The sequence below is a fragment of the Rhinoderma darwinii genome, chromosome 6 (genome assembly GCF_050947455.1).
Source record: "Rhinoderma darwinii isolate aRhiDar2 chromosome 6, aRhiDar2.hap1, whole genome shotgun sequence".
Classification (NCBI taxonomy): domain Eukaryota; kingdom Metazoa; phylum Chordata; class Amphibia; order Anura; family Rhinodermatidae; genus Rhinoderma; species Rhinoderma darwinii.
Genome location: NC_134692.1, coordinates 8,020,038 through 8,034,904, shown reverse-complemented (window position 1 = coordinate 8,034,904; position 14,867 = coordinate 8,020,038). Strand labels below are relative to the sequence as shown.

The 14,867-nt window shown below is 37.7% G+C and overlaps 1 protein-coding gene across 9 annotated transcripts in view; it reads left to right on the top strand.

Moving 5' to 3' along the window:
* Nucleotides 1-6,953: 6,953 nt before the first annotated feature.
* The window catches only part of BIN1 (bridging integrator 1), a 106,844-nt gene continuing 98,930 nt past the window's right edge, over nt 6,954-14,867 (top strand). For 8 of the 9 annotated variants that reach the window (XM_075829073.1, XM_075829072.1, XM_075829075.1 and 5 more), the window contains exon 1: nt 6,955-7,133. In XM_075829073.1, the coding sequence (XP_075685188.1) occupies nt 7,053-7,133 (81 nt within the window). In that variant the 5' untranslated portion in view covers nt 6,955-7,052. Of the gene's footprint in view, nt 7,134-14,867 lie in introns of all 9 variants that reach the window. The other variant, XM_075829068.1, reaches the window with a different exon arrangement.

Below are 14,867 nucleotides of genomic sequence, written 5' to 3'. Positions count from 1 at the left end.
GTACATAGGAGCAGTATTATAGTAGTTATATTCTTGTATATAGGAGCAGTATTATAGTAGTTATATTCTTGTATATAGGGGGCAGTATTATAGTAGTTATATTCTTGTATATAGGGGCAGTATTATAGTAATTATATTCTTGTATATAGGGGGCAGTATTATAGTAGTTATATTCTTGTATATAGGGGCAGTATTATAGTAGTTATATTCTTGTATATAGGGGGCAGTATTATAGTAGTTATATTCTTGTATATAGGGGCAGTATTATAGTAGTTATATTCTTGTATATAGGAGCAGTATTATAGTAGCTATATTCTTGTATATAGGGGGCAGTATTATAGTAGCTATATTCTTGTATATAGGGGCAGTATTATAGTAGTTATATTCTTGTATATAGGAGCAGTATTATAGTAGTTATATTCTTGTATATAGGAGCAGTATTATAGTAGTTATATTCTTGTATATAGCGAGCAGTATTATAGTAGTTATATTCTTGTATATAGGGGGCAGTATTATAGTAGTTATATTCTTGTATATAGGGGCAGTATTATAGTAGTTATATTCTTGTATATAGGAGCCAGTATTATAGTAGTTATATTCTTGTATATAGGGGGCAGTATTATAGTAGTTATATTCTTGTATATAGGAGCAGTATTATAGTAGTTATATTCTTGTATATAGGGGGCAGTATTATAGTAGTTATATTCTTGTATATAGGGGCAGTATTATAGTAATTATATTCTTGTATATAGGGGGCAGTATTATAGTAGTTATATTCTTGTATATAGGGGCAGTATTATAGTAGTTATATTCTTGTATATAGGGGGCAGTATTATAGTAGTTATATTCTTGTATATAGGGGCAGTATTATAGTAGTTATATTCTTGTATATAGGAGCAGTATTATAGTAGCTATATTCTTGTATATAGGGGGCAGTATTATAGTAGTTATATTCTTGTATATAGGAGCAGTATTATAGTAGTTATATTCTTGTATATAGGGGCAGTATTATAGTAGTTATATTCTTGTATATAGGAGCAGTATTATAGTAGTTATATTCTTGTATATAGGAGCAGTATTATAGTAGTTATATTCTTGTATATAGCGAGCAGTATTATAGTAGTTATATTCTTGTATATAGGGGGCAGTATTATAGTAGTTATATTCTTGTATATAGGGGCAGTATTATAGTAGTTATATTCTTGTATATAGGAGCCAGTATTATAGTAGTTATATTCTTGTATATAGGGGGCAGTATTATAGTAGTTATATTCTTGTATATAGGAGCAGTATTATAGTAGTTATATTCTTGTATATAGGGGGCAGTATTATAGTAGTTATATTCTTGTATATAGGGGCAGTATTATAGTAATTATATTCTTGTATATAGGGGGCAGTATTATAGTAGTTATATTCTTGTATATAGGGGCAGTATTATAGTAGTTATATTCTTGTATATAGGGGGCAGTATTATAGTAGTTATATTCTTGTATATAGGGGCAGTATTATAGTAGTTATATTCTTGTATATAGGGGGCAGTATTATAGTAGTTATATTCTTGTATATAGGGGGCGGTATTATAGTAGTTATATTCTTGTATATAGGAGGCCGTATTATAGTAGTTATATTCTTGTATATAGGAGGCAGTATTATAGTAGTTATATTCTTGTATATAGGAGGCAGTATTATAGTAGTTATATTCTTGTATATAAGAGCAGTATTATTGTAGTTATAGTCTTGTATATAGGAGGCCGTATTATAGTAGTTATATTCTTGTATATAGGGGGCGGTATTATAGTAGTTATATTCTTGTATATAGGAGCAGTTTTATAGTAGTTATATTCTTGTATATAGGGGGCAGTATTATAGTAGTTATATTCTTGTATATAGGAGGCCGTATTATAGTAGTTATATTCTTGTATATAGGAAGCAGTATTATAGTAGTTATATTCTTGTATATAAGAGCAGTATTATTGTAGTTATAGTCTTGTATATAGGAGCAGTATTATAGTAGTTATATTCTTGTATATAGGAGGCCGTATTATAGTAGTTATATTCTTGTATATAGGGGGCAGTATTATAGTAGTTATATTCTTGTATATAGGAGGCCGTATTATAGTAGTTATATTCTTGTATATAGGAGGCCGTATTATAGTAGTTATATTCTTGTATATAGGGGCAGTATTATAGTAGTTATATTGTTGTATATAGGAGGCAGTATTATAGTAGTTATATTCTTATATATAGGGGTAGTATTATAGTAGTTATATTCTTGTATATAGGAGCAGTATTATAGTAGTTATATTCTTGTATATAGGAGCAGTATTATAGTAGTTATATTCTTATATATAGGGGGCAGTATTATAGTAGTTATATTCTTGTATATAGGGGGCGGTATTATAGTAGTTATATTCTTGTATATAGGAGCAGTATTATAGTAGTTATATTCTTGTATATAGTGGCAGTATTATAGTAGTTATATTCTTGTATATAGGAGCAGTATTATAGTAGTTATATTCTTGTATATAGGAGCAGTATTATAGTAGTTATATTCTTGTATATAGAGGCAGTATTATAGTAGTTAGATTCTTGTTTATAAGAGCAGTATTATAGTAGTTCTATTCTTGTATATAGGAGCAGTATTATAGTAGTTCTATTCTTGTATATAGGAGCAGTATTATAGTAGTTATATTCTTGTATATAGTGGCAGTAATATAGTAGTTCTATTCTTGTATATAGGAGCAGTATTATAGTAGTTATATTCTTGTATATAGGAGCAGTATTATAGTTGTTATATTCTTGTATATAGTGGCAGTATTATAGTAGTTATATTCTTGTATATAGAGGGCAGTATTATAGTAGTTATATTCTTGTATAAAGGGAGCAGTATTATAGTAGTTTTATTATTGTATATAGGAGCAGTATTATAGTAGTTGTATTCTTGTATATAGGGGCAGTATTATAGTAGTTATATTCTTGTATATAGGGGCAGTATTATAGCAGTTATATTCTTGTATAAAGGGAGCAGTATTATAGTAGTTATATTATTGTATATAGGGGCAGTATTATAGTAGTTGTATTCTTGTATATAGGGGCAGTATTATAGTAGTTATATTCTTGTATAAAGGGAGCAGTATTATAGTAGTTATATTCTTGTATATAGGGGCAGTATTATAGTAGTTATACTCTTGCATATAGGGGGCAGTATTATAGTAGTTATATTCTTGTATATAGGAGGCAGTATTATAGTAGTTATATTCTTGTATATAGGGGCAGTATTTTAGTAGTTATATTCTTGTATATAGGAGGCAGTATTATAGTAGTTATATTCTTGTATATAGGGGCAGTATTATAGTAGTTATATTCTTGTATATAGGAGGCAGTATTATAGTAGTTATATTCTTGTATATAGGGAGCAGTATTATAGTAGTTATATTCTTGTATATAGGGGGCAGTATTATAGTAGTTCTATTCTTGTATATAAGAGGCAGTATTATAGTAGTTATATTCTTGTATATAGGGGCAGTATTATAGTAGTTATATTCTTGTATATAGGGGGCAGTATTATAGTAGTTATATTCTTGCATATAGGAGCAGTATTATAGTAGTTATATTCTTGTATATAGAGGGAAGTATTATAGTAGTTATATTCTTGTATATAGAGGGAAGTATTATAGTAGTTATATTCTTGTATATAGGGGGCGGTATTATAGTAGTTATATTCTTGTATATAGGAGCAGTATTATAGTAGTTATATTCTTGTATATAGTGGCAGTATTATAGTAGTTATATTCTTGTATATAGGAGCAGTATTATAGTAGTTATATTCTTGTATATAGGAGCAGTATTATAGTAGTTATATTCTTGTATATAGAGGCAGTATTATAGTAGTTAGATTCTTGTTTATAAGAGCAGTATTATAGTAGTTCTATTCTTGTATATAGGAGCAGTATTATAGTAGTTCTATTCTTGTATATAGGAGCAGTATTATAGTAGTTATATTCTTGTATATAGTGGCAGTAATATAGTAGTTCTATTCTTGTATATAGGAGCAGTATTATAGTAGTTATATTCTTGTATATAGGAGCAGTATTATAGTTGTTATATTCTTGTATATAGTGGCAGTATTATAGTAGTTATATTCTTGTATATAGAGGGCAGTATTATAGTAGTTATATTCTTGTATAAAGGGAGCAGTATTATAGTAGTTTTATTATTGTATATAGGAGCAGTATTATAGTAGTTGTATTCTTGTATATAGGGGCAGTATTATAGTAGTTATATTCTTGTATATAGGGGCAGTATTATAGCAGTTATATTCTTGTATAAAGGGAGCAGTATTATAGTAGTTCTATTCTTGTATATAGGAGCAGTATTATAGTAGTTATATTCTTGTATATAGTGGCAGTAATATAGTAGTTCTATTCTTGTATATAGGAGCAGTATTATAGTAGTTATATTCTTGTATATAGGAGCAGTATTATAGTTGTTATATTCTTGTATATAGTGGCAGTATTATAGTAGTTATATTCTTGTATATAGAGGGCAGTATTATAGTAGTTATATTCTTGTATAAAGGGAGCAGTATTATAGTAGTTTTATTATTGTATATAGGAGCAGTATTATAGTAGTTGTATTCTTGTATATAGGGGCAGTATTATAGTAGTTATATTCTTGTATATAGGGGCAGTATTATAGCAGTTATATTCTTGTATAAAGGGAGCAGTATTATAGTAGTTATATTATTGTATATAGGGGCAGTATTATAGTAGTTGTATTCTTGTATATAGGGGCAGTATTATAGTAGTTATATTCTTGTATAAAGGGAGCAGTATTATAGTAGTTATATTCTTGTATATAGGGGCAGTATTATAGTAGTTATACTCTTGTATATAGGGGGCAGTATTATAGTAGTTATATTCTTGTATATAGGAGGCAGTATTATAGTAGTTATATTCTTGTATATAGGGGCAGTATTATAGTAGTTATATTCTTGTATATAGGAGCAGTATTATAGTAGTTATATTCTTGTATATAGAGGCAGTATTATAGTAGTTATATTCTTGTTTATAAGAGCAGTATTATAGTAGTTCTATTCTTGTATATAGGAGCAGTATTATAGTAGTTCTATTCTTGTATATAGGAGCAGTATTATAGTAGTTATATTCTTGTATATAGTGGCAGTAATATAGTAGTTCTATTCTTGTATATAGGAGCAGTATTATAGTAGTTATATTCTTGTATATAGGAGCAGTATTATAGTTGTTATATTCTTGTATATAGTGGCAGTATTATAGTAGTTATATTCTTGTATATAGAGGGCAGTATTATAGTAGTTATATTCTTGTATAAAGGGAGCAGTATTATAGTAGTTTTATTATTGTATATAGGAGCAGTATTATAGTAGTTATATTCTTGTATATAGGGGCAGTATTATAGCAGTTATATTCTTGTATAAAGGGAGCAGTATTATAGTAGTTATATTCTTGTATATAGGGGCAGTATTATAGTAGTTATACTCTTGTATATAGGGGGCAGTATTATAGTAGTTATATTCTTGTATAAAGGGAGCAGTATTATAGTAGTTATATTCTTGTATATAGGGGCAGTATTATAGTAGTTATACTCTTGTATATAGGGGGCAGTATTATAGTAGTTATATTCTTGTATATAGGAGGCAGTATTATAGTAGTTATATTCTTGTATATAGGGGCAGTATTATAGTAGTTATATTCTTGTATATAGGGGCAGTATTATAGTAGTTATATTCTTGTATATAGGAGCAGTATTATAGTAGTTATATTCTTGTATATAGAGGGAAGTATTATAGTAGTTATATTCTTGTATATAGAGGGAAGTATTATAGTAGTTATATTCTTGTATATAGGGGGCAGTATAAGGGCAGGTTTAGACGTGGCGGAATTGGTGTTGAATTCCACTGCGGACAGTTTGCAATGGAAATCTGCAGCAGCCGTTTTTTCCATTGTTTTCGATACCTTTTTAGGTAACTTAGTTCAGATGATGCGGTAAATAACAGTCTGGCATTTAGGCTATGGTGTAGAATTTTCATTCCGCAGCATGCATGGCCACCAGCGGTGAAGCAGCAGATTTTCACTGCAGGCTGAAATTTGCCCTTATAGTAGTTATATTCTTGTCTACAGAGGACAGTGTTATAATAGTTTTCATTTTCCCATTTGTATTGTCCTGTCTGATTTTACCCTAATGTAATCATTTAGGAAGAAATTCACAGGAATGCCAGGAATATAGCACGCAGCATCATGTCCTACAAACCGCAAGGCGCTTTGATGCAAAGTGTGAATATTTTTTTTTTACATTCGTTAACTACCCCACTTTGGTAAAAAAACAAAACAACACATGCGATCAAATTATCGTCCATTACTACGTGTTTTTCATTGTTATTCGAATTTCGGGGGAAATTGTGAACAATTTTAAATAATATAATAATAACAATGATAATAATAATAATAATAATAATAATAATAATAATAATAATAATAATAATAATGCAATATTAGCTGTCTTGCCACTTTTGAACTACAGGTACCAGCATGTCCAAAAAATTGACTGGTAGGCAGTTTTTTCTCTGTTCTGCAATTTAAACATATAATTGTCCATGTCTTTTTAGGTTATTGGTGAAGAATAATTGAAGAATTGCTCAGGTTAGGACATTGACAGAACTGCAATGAGTTATTATCAATCCTCCTAGATCTGCTGTATTATAAATCTGTAAGGACATCACCCTCTGCCTTCTAGTTACAGGATAAAGATTGTTTATATAGGCCCCTCCACCCCTCCTGATCCCTGGCACAGCAGATGGCCGGATGTGTCACTGTGACACTGCAGAGCCTGCATACACCTCTACCTTCCTCCAGCACGGCCCCTTTAAGGAGTTGCTGGCTGCTGTGTGCGCTGTCTCTTTAAAAGGCTGTTCCAGCAGCCAGGAGGGGGGGTTATATCCATTGTTTCTGCCAAAGGTTTTTTTTTCCTCTCTCTGATCTGATTATTTTAACTCCAGTTAAAGGAAAGGCAAGATGGCTGAGATGGGGAAGGGAGTCTCTGCAGGGAAAATAGCCAGCAATGTGCAGAAGAAGCTCACCAGGGCACAGGAGAAGGTAAGGCTGCCATGGGGTAGTGGGTATGGAGACCAGGCTGCTGTGACAGTGGCAGGGGACAGACTGGAGCTTCATTGACAGCTTTTAGAGTGTCAGCTCATGCGTTATAATCTACTGGACTATAATCTGCAGCTCTGCACTGCTAGAAGAATTATTATAATCCACAGTCAGAGCGATCATTGCTGATCAGGCTGCTGTGATAGGGGCAGGGTAGAGCCTGCATGTATGTGCTGGAGCAGGAGCCACTGACAGCTTCTCCTTGTGAGCTCTGCATAGCAATATAATGACATGTAACCTGCAGATCTGAATGGCACCATCATGGAGCCAGCAGCAGTATGGTCACTGGAGTGCACTGAGAGCAAGCTCCTGGGGGCAGGGTACAGGCTGCATGTGTGCTGGGGGCAGTGCCTGGAGCCTCTTCATACAATGTCAGCTGTGCATTGCAATATCATGTAGTACAATGTCCAGCTCTGCATTGAAGCCATTCACTATGATGTTATGTAAGGAAGCAGCTCACTGCCTCTGATCTCCAGGTATTAGCTGTAATCCCCCTTCCTTTCTGCAGCAGCCTTGGAAGACAATTGTAGGGAAGGATGTTGCTGTGACACTATGTAACATTTACTGACACTGAATGGCTGGGAATGATTGTGACAGCAGAAGGTTTCCTGCAGAGGAGCAGCAGCCTCCATAGATCTCGTGTGTTCTGGATCCAATGTAACATTGTTTCAATGAAGCTTCCTTGTTGTGTAAATATAGATACAATAATCTCATTTCCTGCAGGGGGTGTGGATTTAGTAGATTCTATTGATGCCATTTGTTACATCAGTGTTACATTAGAGTAATTATCAGTAATGATATGGTGGGGTCTGGTGGTAATAATATGGTGCTCAGATCCTGCAGATCTAGTCTGTGTATCTACCTGTGGATAGTATATAGTATATAGGGTGATATAATTACATGTGCCCATCGTATCAGGGGCGTCACATAATATGGTTATTATTATTTGGATTGTATTTTATTGTAGTTCTTATAATATAGGTCATGATAATATTTCTTCTATAATTTCTTCTCTACCTTCCTATATGTAACTTGCTCCCCATCTAACCTTCTCTATAGGCCTCTTCTATGGCACCCTGTATACAGCCCCTGCAGAATATGTTGCCGCTATAGTATGTAACCTCAGGCCCCTGTGTGCTAGAAGCAGATTAGAGGTCACAATGTTTTTCTTTTTTAAATTAATTATATTGAATTTTATTTTCCTGATGATAATATATCTGTAATGATAAAAGTCTTGGCAGTAGGAAACGATCATTCCAGAAAAACCTGTAGCCCTTCTCTTTTGCTCTCCTATACGCTACGTATGCTTGTTTGGCCGACAGCTTTTCCTCCTGACTCCCCCATAGATATGCACACTTGGCCCATTCCTTCTTTTTTCCAGCATCTGCCTTTGATGAAGGGTCGAGGACACCCCCATGCAGATTAGCTAGTCGGCCGGTCCTACTAAAATCGTTGGGTTCGGCCAACTTTCATTGAATGTATATGGGCACCATTAGGGTCCATACACACGGCGTTGTCTCGTACAGAGATGGTTCTGTATTATGGACCTGCAGGCACTCCATGTACCTCCTTGAAGTGCCATCTTTTCCCCTAGAAGAGAATGCATTGCCACAGTTTATTTTCCCCATATAAATTCATGAGAAGAAATCTTCTGTATTAGGGCATGTTCACACATGGCAGAATTTTTCCGCTGCAAATGTTGGTGCAGATTTGGAGCAATTACGTAACAAATCTGCAGCAACATTTGCATATTTGACAGGTAATTCAGACGTTGCAGATATCACAGCGGACTTGCCACAGATTTCAGTTTTTGCATTGCAAAGGCTGAAATCCGCAGTGAAATTCCGCTTCTTCTCCGCAACGTCATGAGCTGCTGCGGAGGGAAAATTCTGCGCCACCGCCTAAATTCCGCACAGTTAGGGCATGCCCACACGTGGCGGATTTCCTCCGCAGCTGTCCGCATCAATGCCGCACAGAATCTGCGTTGCAGATTCTGTGGCGGATCTGCCCAAAATGTGAAGTAAATTGATGCGGACTAGCTGCTGCGGACTGCGGTAAAAGTGCTTCCCTTCTCTCTATCAGTGCAGGATAGAGAGAAGGGCCAGCACTTTCCCTAGTGAAAGTAAACGAATTTCATACTTACCGGCCGTTGTCTTGGTGACGCGTCCCTCTTTCGGCATCCAGCCCGACCTCCCTGGATGACGCGGCAGTCCATGTGACCGCTGCAGCCTGTGATTGGCCTGTGATTGGCTGCAGCCTGTGATTGGCCTGTGATTGGCTGCAGCCGTCACTTAGACTGAAACGTCATCCTGGGAAGCCGGACTGGAGACAGAAGCAGGGAGTTCTCGGTAAGTATGAACTTCTATTTTTTTTACAGGTTGCTGTATATTGGGATCGGTAGTCACTGTCCAGGGTGCAGAAACAGTTACTGCCGATCGCTTAACTCTTTCAGCACCCTGGACAGTGACTATTTACTGACGTCTCCTAGCAACGCTCCCGTAATTACGGGAGCCCCATTGACTTCCTCAGTCTGGCTGTAGACCTAGAAATACATAGGTCCAGCCAGAATGAAGAAATGTCATGTCAAAAAAGCAAGACGCATCCGCAGCACACATAACATGTGCATGACAGCTGCGGACTTCATTGCGGAAATTAGAATCTCCATTGAAGTCAATGGAGAACTTCCGCCATGAGTCCGCCACTGCTCCGCAACAGACAGAGCATGCTGCGGACACCAAATTCCGCACCGCAGCCTATGCTCCGCAGCGGAATTTTCAGCCTCGTCTAAACGAAGCCTTCTAAAAAGAAATGGAAGTCAATGGAGAAACGGCTCCGCTGCGGATTAACGCTGCGGAGTGTCCGCAGCGGAATTCAAGAGCAATTCTGCCACGTGTGGCTTTGCCCTTATTTTCTGCAACGTCTGAGCTAAGTTTCCTAAAAATGTATAGAAACAAATGTAAAAAAACAGTTGCTGCAGAAAACCACTGTGGACTGTCCACAGCGCAATTCAACAACAATTCCGCCACGTGTGAACGTGGCCTAATAACAGAGACACACAGAGCTACAATATGGGCCAATAGCAATCTATGGGTGCCCTATTATGAACATGTGCCCTAACACTGTCACTTACTCCATATCTATCTAATATCACATAGCCCCCCTTATAATATTCCTGTCTTTATGCAGAATACGTTCAGATATTAAATATACTCGTACATACTTGACTGTTATATGGAAGTCTCAGACATGTACTGGAGGTCAGAGGTTACTGCCGGTACTTGGAGAAGTCCATTCAGATTATTCTACTGTTATTAATGACACTGCCGGTTATTATAGTCATGATAATATATCTGCTGTGATAATATAGCAGGAAGCAGGTGTGACATTATAAAGAAGGTGTAACCCTTACCCCTCTGGTCATCACATAGGCCCCCTTTATAGCACCCCTGTCTGTATACAGCCCCTATAGTGTGAGGCTATAGTATGGGATCTCAGTCCCCTGATTGATATATGGCAGGAGGAGACGTGTGCTGCAAGTAGATCAGGGGTCACAACCCGTTTTGGAGATGTAGATCATTCTGGACACTTGATACACGATCTATATTTAACCCATGAGTTGCGATATTACATTGGTTTTTATGTTGGGGGTGCAGAGGAAAGCAGGTCTGAAGGAGACAAATGTTTCCTGTTCTAAGCTCTAAATTTGAAGCTTCACACAAAGGCATGGAGCTTCCCTGTTACATTGTACCAACACTGGAGACAAGTGAAGATAAGGCCTGAATATGGTACAATGGAAAAATAATAATACTTTGTCTTTTTATATAATCTTCCATTATGCATAATTTTCAACGGCTATTTCCTAAATCTGTCCCTCTCTGGGCATAGTTTACTTGTCGCATGACTGAGTGCACCTGACAATTGATAGGCCAAGGGAAAATAAGGAGGTGGAGTCTGACAACTATTTGCTTGCATGGGAAAAAAGTTGTCGTGGAGATTAAAGCCACAAGTTTCTACACTGTAGAGACCATACTGTTACACTCATCACAAGCAACACAAAACCTTTACTATGTGCAGTTAAAGAGCTGTTCTTCTTATTGGCATTGGGAACTATATCCCCCCAGGAGGCATAGGTCTTCACCCCCTATAGGTGCCCCACTTATGCACGCTTATCTATTGCCGCTTGTCTGCAGTGGGGACAGTGGCACTTTAATGAAATATTGCAGTTGATTTTATTTTTCTTGACCCCTGCAGTCGTCTTCTTGCAGTTTTCCAGCTATTTGATCTTTAAACTTGTTACTTTCCCAAGATTCCCAGAGGAAACGAGTTATTGGCAAGTCGCATTCGCAATAAAATTCACAGAGCTCTACAAATACTGATATCAAAGAGTGCGTCTAGTGCGGAGCCCTTCATAGGCCACATACGTCACCGCTATATTGGATGTCGCTCACTTGTGGCCGCCCTCGCTGCTTTTCCTACTGATGAGAAAATAACAGTTTGGGTAGAATGGAAAAATGAAGTATGATCTGTGAGACGTCGCATTGAGATCTGTAGCCCGGGTAGTGTGGGAACAGGTCACGAGACCAGGAACCGAGGGGCCGGTTTCCGAAAAAAACAACCTCACTCTTATCATATGTACAGGCTATTAATCAGCGCATGATGTCACTGCGAGCCCCCTCCTGCCTGTCGTCCGATGCCAGGTTCCCAGAATTACTGATAAGTCTACCTCTGTGCCAGGTGCTGCTACCTGGGCAGAATGCCATCCTCATGGAACTTACGTTTTTAGCCAAGTCATTAAATCGTCCTCTTGCCAAATTGTTAAAAATTCTTGTACCTCATACAGGTTTATTTGGTTCTGGAAAAGTTGGGTGACAACTAATATGGCCACCAATAGAATATTAATGGGGTTGTCACCCAGTTCTTGAATGGAAAATCTGCAACAATACACCTGCGGCCGCCGTATTGCTGCATAATAAGGCAGATTTGCCAATAGGAGTGGAAACGCTGGGTATGAACAACTGTGGAGTCCAGTCTAGAGTCCAGTCTAGAGTCCAGTCTAGAGTCCAGTCTAGAGTCCAGTCTAGAGTCCAGTCTAGAGTCCAGTCTAGAGTCCAGTCTAGAGTCCAGTCTAGAGTCCAGTCTAGAGTCCAGTCTAGAGTCCAGTCTAGAGTCCCGAAAAGTAAATCTGCAGAGGTTTACAGTAATACAGGAATGGGATATAAATAAGCAGACTTGCTATGCAGGAGTCTGGGGAAGACGGGCGACGTCACATGGGGGCTGTAATGGCGGCCATTTTTGGTTGTTACTCAGCTGCCTCAGATTAAGATGTAAGAGGATGACTCGGGGACTTGTCCTTAGTGCAGTTCCCCCATACTGCGTCGCTGCTGCACCCGTATCTGTTGCCGTGGTGCCCGTGGCACGCTAATAATAATGCAGGTATTGATTTTAGGCGGACATTCTCGAATGATAAGGATTTCAGATCTAACACACGTGACCTCTGACATGTTACATACGCCAGGAGGTGCCGCGTAGGATTCATACCATTCACATCCAGGAAAGTTTACGACAAATGACACGTTCCTGGCTCAGTCCGGAAGAATCGCTTCTTGTAAATGAATTAAACCATTTATCCTCCGCGGACCAGATGGACACGTATACTGACTGTATATACCCCTGTCTTACATTATATGATTATATCATACTCAACATTTATGTACAAAACACATTCAGGAGACTGGAAAAGTTGGGTGACAACCAGTGTCGGACTGCGGCTACTTGAAGCTACGGAAGGAGACGATTCTGAGGTCCACCCTCCATCTTTACAGGATATGTGCATGGCCGCTATTAGTTACATTGTAATCTTTGTTGTTATCATTGTACACCGGACACATCGTCAATAAGATCTAATAGATTATTTGTGATCATCCCATAAGAAAAACACCCTAAAGTGATTGGCTCCAAAGTCACCTCCACATTAGGTTTTCTGCTGGATCTTTGGGATCCAATATTGTGTCAGAGCATGGACTTGATCCCCTGGTACACTGGTGGGCCAGTCTGACCCTGGTAATATCTTCACATTACTTGGCATATTTACCATGCAGGAGTGTGGGAAAGCTGGGTGCCAAACCCCTGATAGCTGTAATGTAATATTGTTAATCACCCAGCTGTCCCTGAAACAGATATCAATAAGAAAAAATTGTATAGAATTTAAAAGGGAAACACACTAAATAAAGGTGACTTTCCCTTTAAGTAATTGTCGGCGTCTGATGATATTATGTTATGCGATCACTTTTCATTTTTAGCAATTTGTATCTTTTTATAATTTACACCAGGAAAAAAATGTGATGACGTTCTGAGCGGCGCTGGCAGCTGCGGGGATGTGACCGGGCCAGTTTTATTTAGAGGGATGATCACAACTGCTTTAGCGGATCAAACAGGCGTCTGAATACGTGACGCGGCCTTCTGGGGCCTCTTCTCGCTCTCTTGTGACTTCTTCTCAGTGCTGGGAGGCTAGACGTCTCAGGGTTTGCACCTGTTCGCAGGTATGGCATCCGCGTGAACAGCTGAACACCCTCAATAGAGGCAAAAACTAAGCAGAATCACAAGTCTCTGTCAGGCCCCGTTCACACACGGTTTTGCCACAATTGCATTATTTTTTGCTGTGTTTTGCGGCACCAATGTCGCCCAGTGTGAGCCTGACCTCAACGTTGTGATGAATTAATGGGAATCCACTAAAGTAGAACGGGGGCCACTTTTGAAAAAAGTGATTCAATGATGGTGCAGCATAGAGGATAAAGTAGGCTCCTGCCCGGGCTAGGAGAGCTCCATAACCCTCCAGTTATGTGCAGGGCAGTTTTATGAACGATGGGGCCCCTGGACAACCAGCAAAATAAGGCCAACTGCTTACATCTTTAGATAGTTTCTCATTATTTTCAGCCCACATAATACCAAAACACTGACATATCGTGCCAAGATAATACTGCCATATACAGCCCACATAATACCGCCATATAGAGCTAAGATAATACTGCCATGTACAGCCCACATAATACCGCCATATAGAGCTAAGATAATACTGCCATGTACAGCCCACATAATACCGCCATATAGAGCTAAGATAATACTGCCAAATACAGCCCACATAATACCGCCATATAGAGCTAAGATAATACTGCCATATACAGCCCACATAATACCGCCATATAGAGCTAAGATAATACTGCCATATACAGCCCACATAATACCGCCATATAGAGCTAAGATAATACTGCCATATACAGCCCACATAATACCGCCATATAGAGCTAAGATAATACTGCCATGTACAGCCCACATAATACCGCCATATAGAGCTAAGATAATACTGCCATATACAGCCCACATAATACCGCCATATAGAGCTAAGATAATACTGCCATATACAGCCCACATAATACCGCCATATAGAGCTAAGATAATACTGCCATATACAGCCCACATAATACCGCCATATAGAGCTAAGATAATACTGCCATGTACAGCCCACATAATACCGCCATATAGAGCTAAGATAATACTGCCAAATACAGCCCACATAATACCGCCATATAGAGCTAAGATAATACTGCCATATACAGCCCACATAATACCGCCATATAGAGCTAAGATAATACTGCCATGTACAGCCCACATAATACCGTC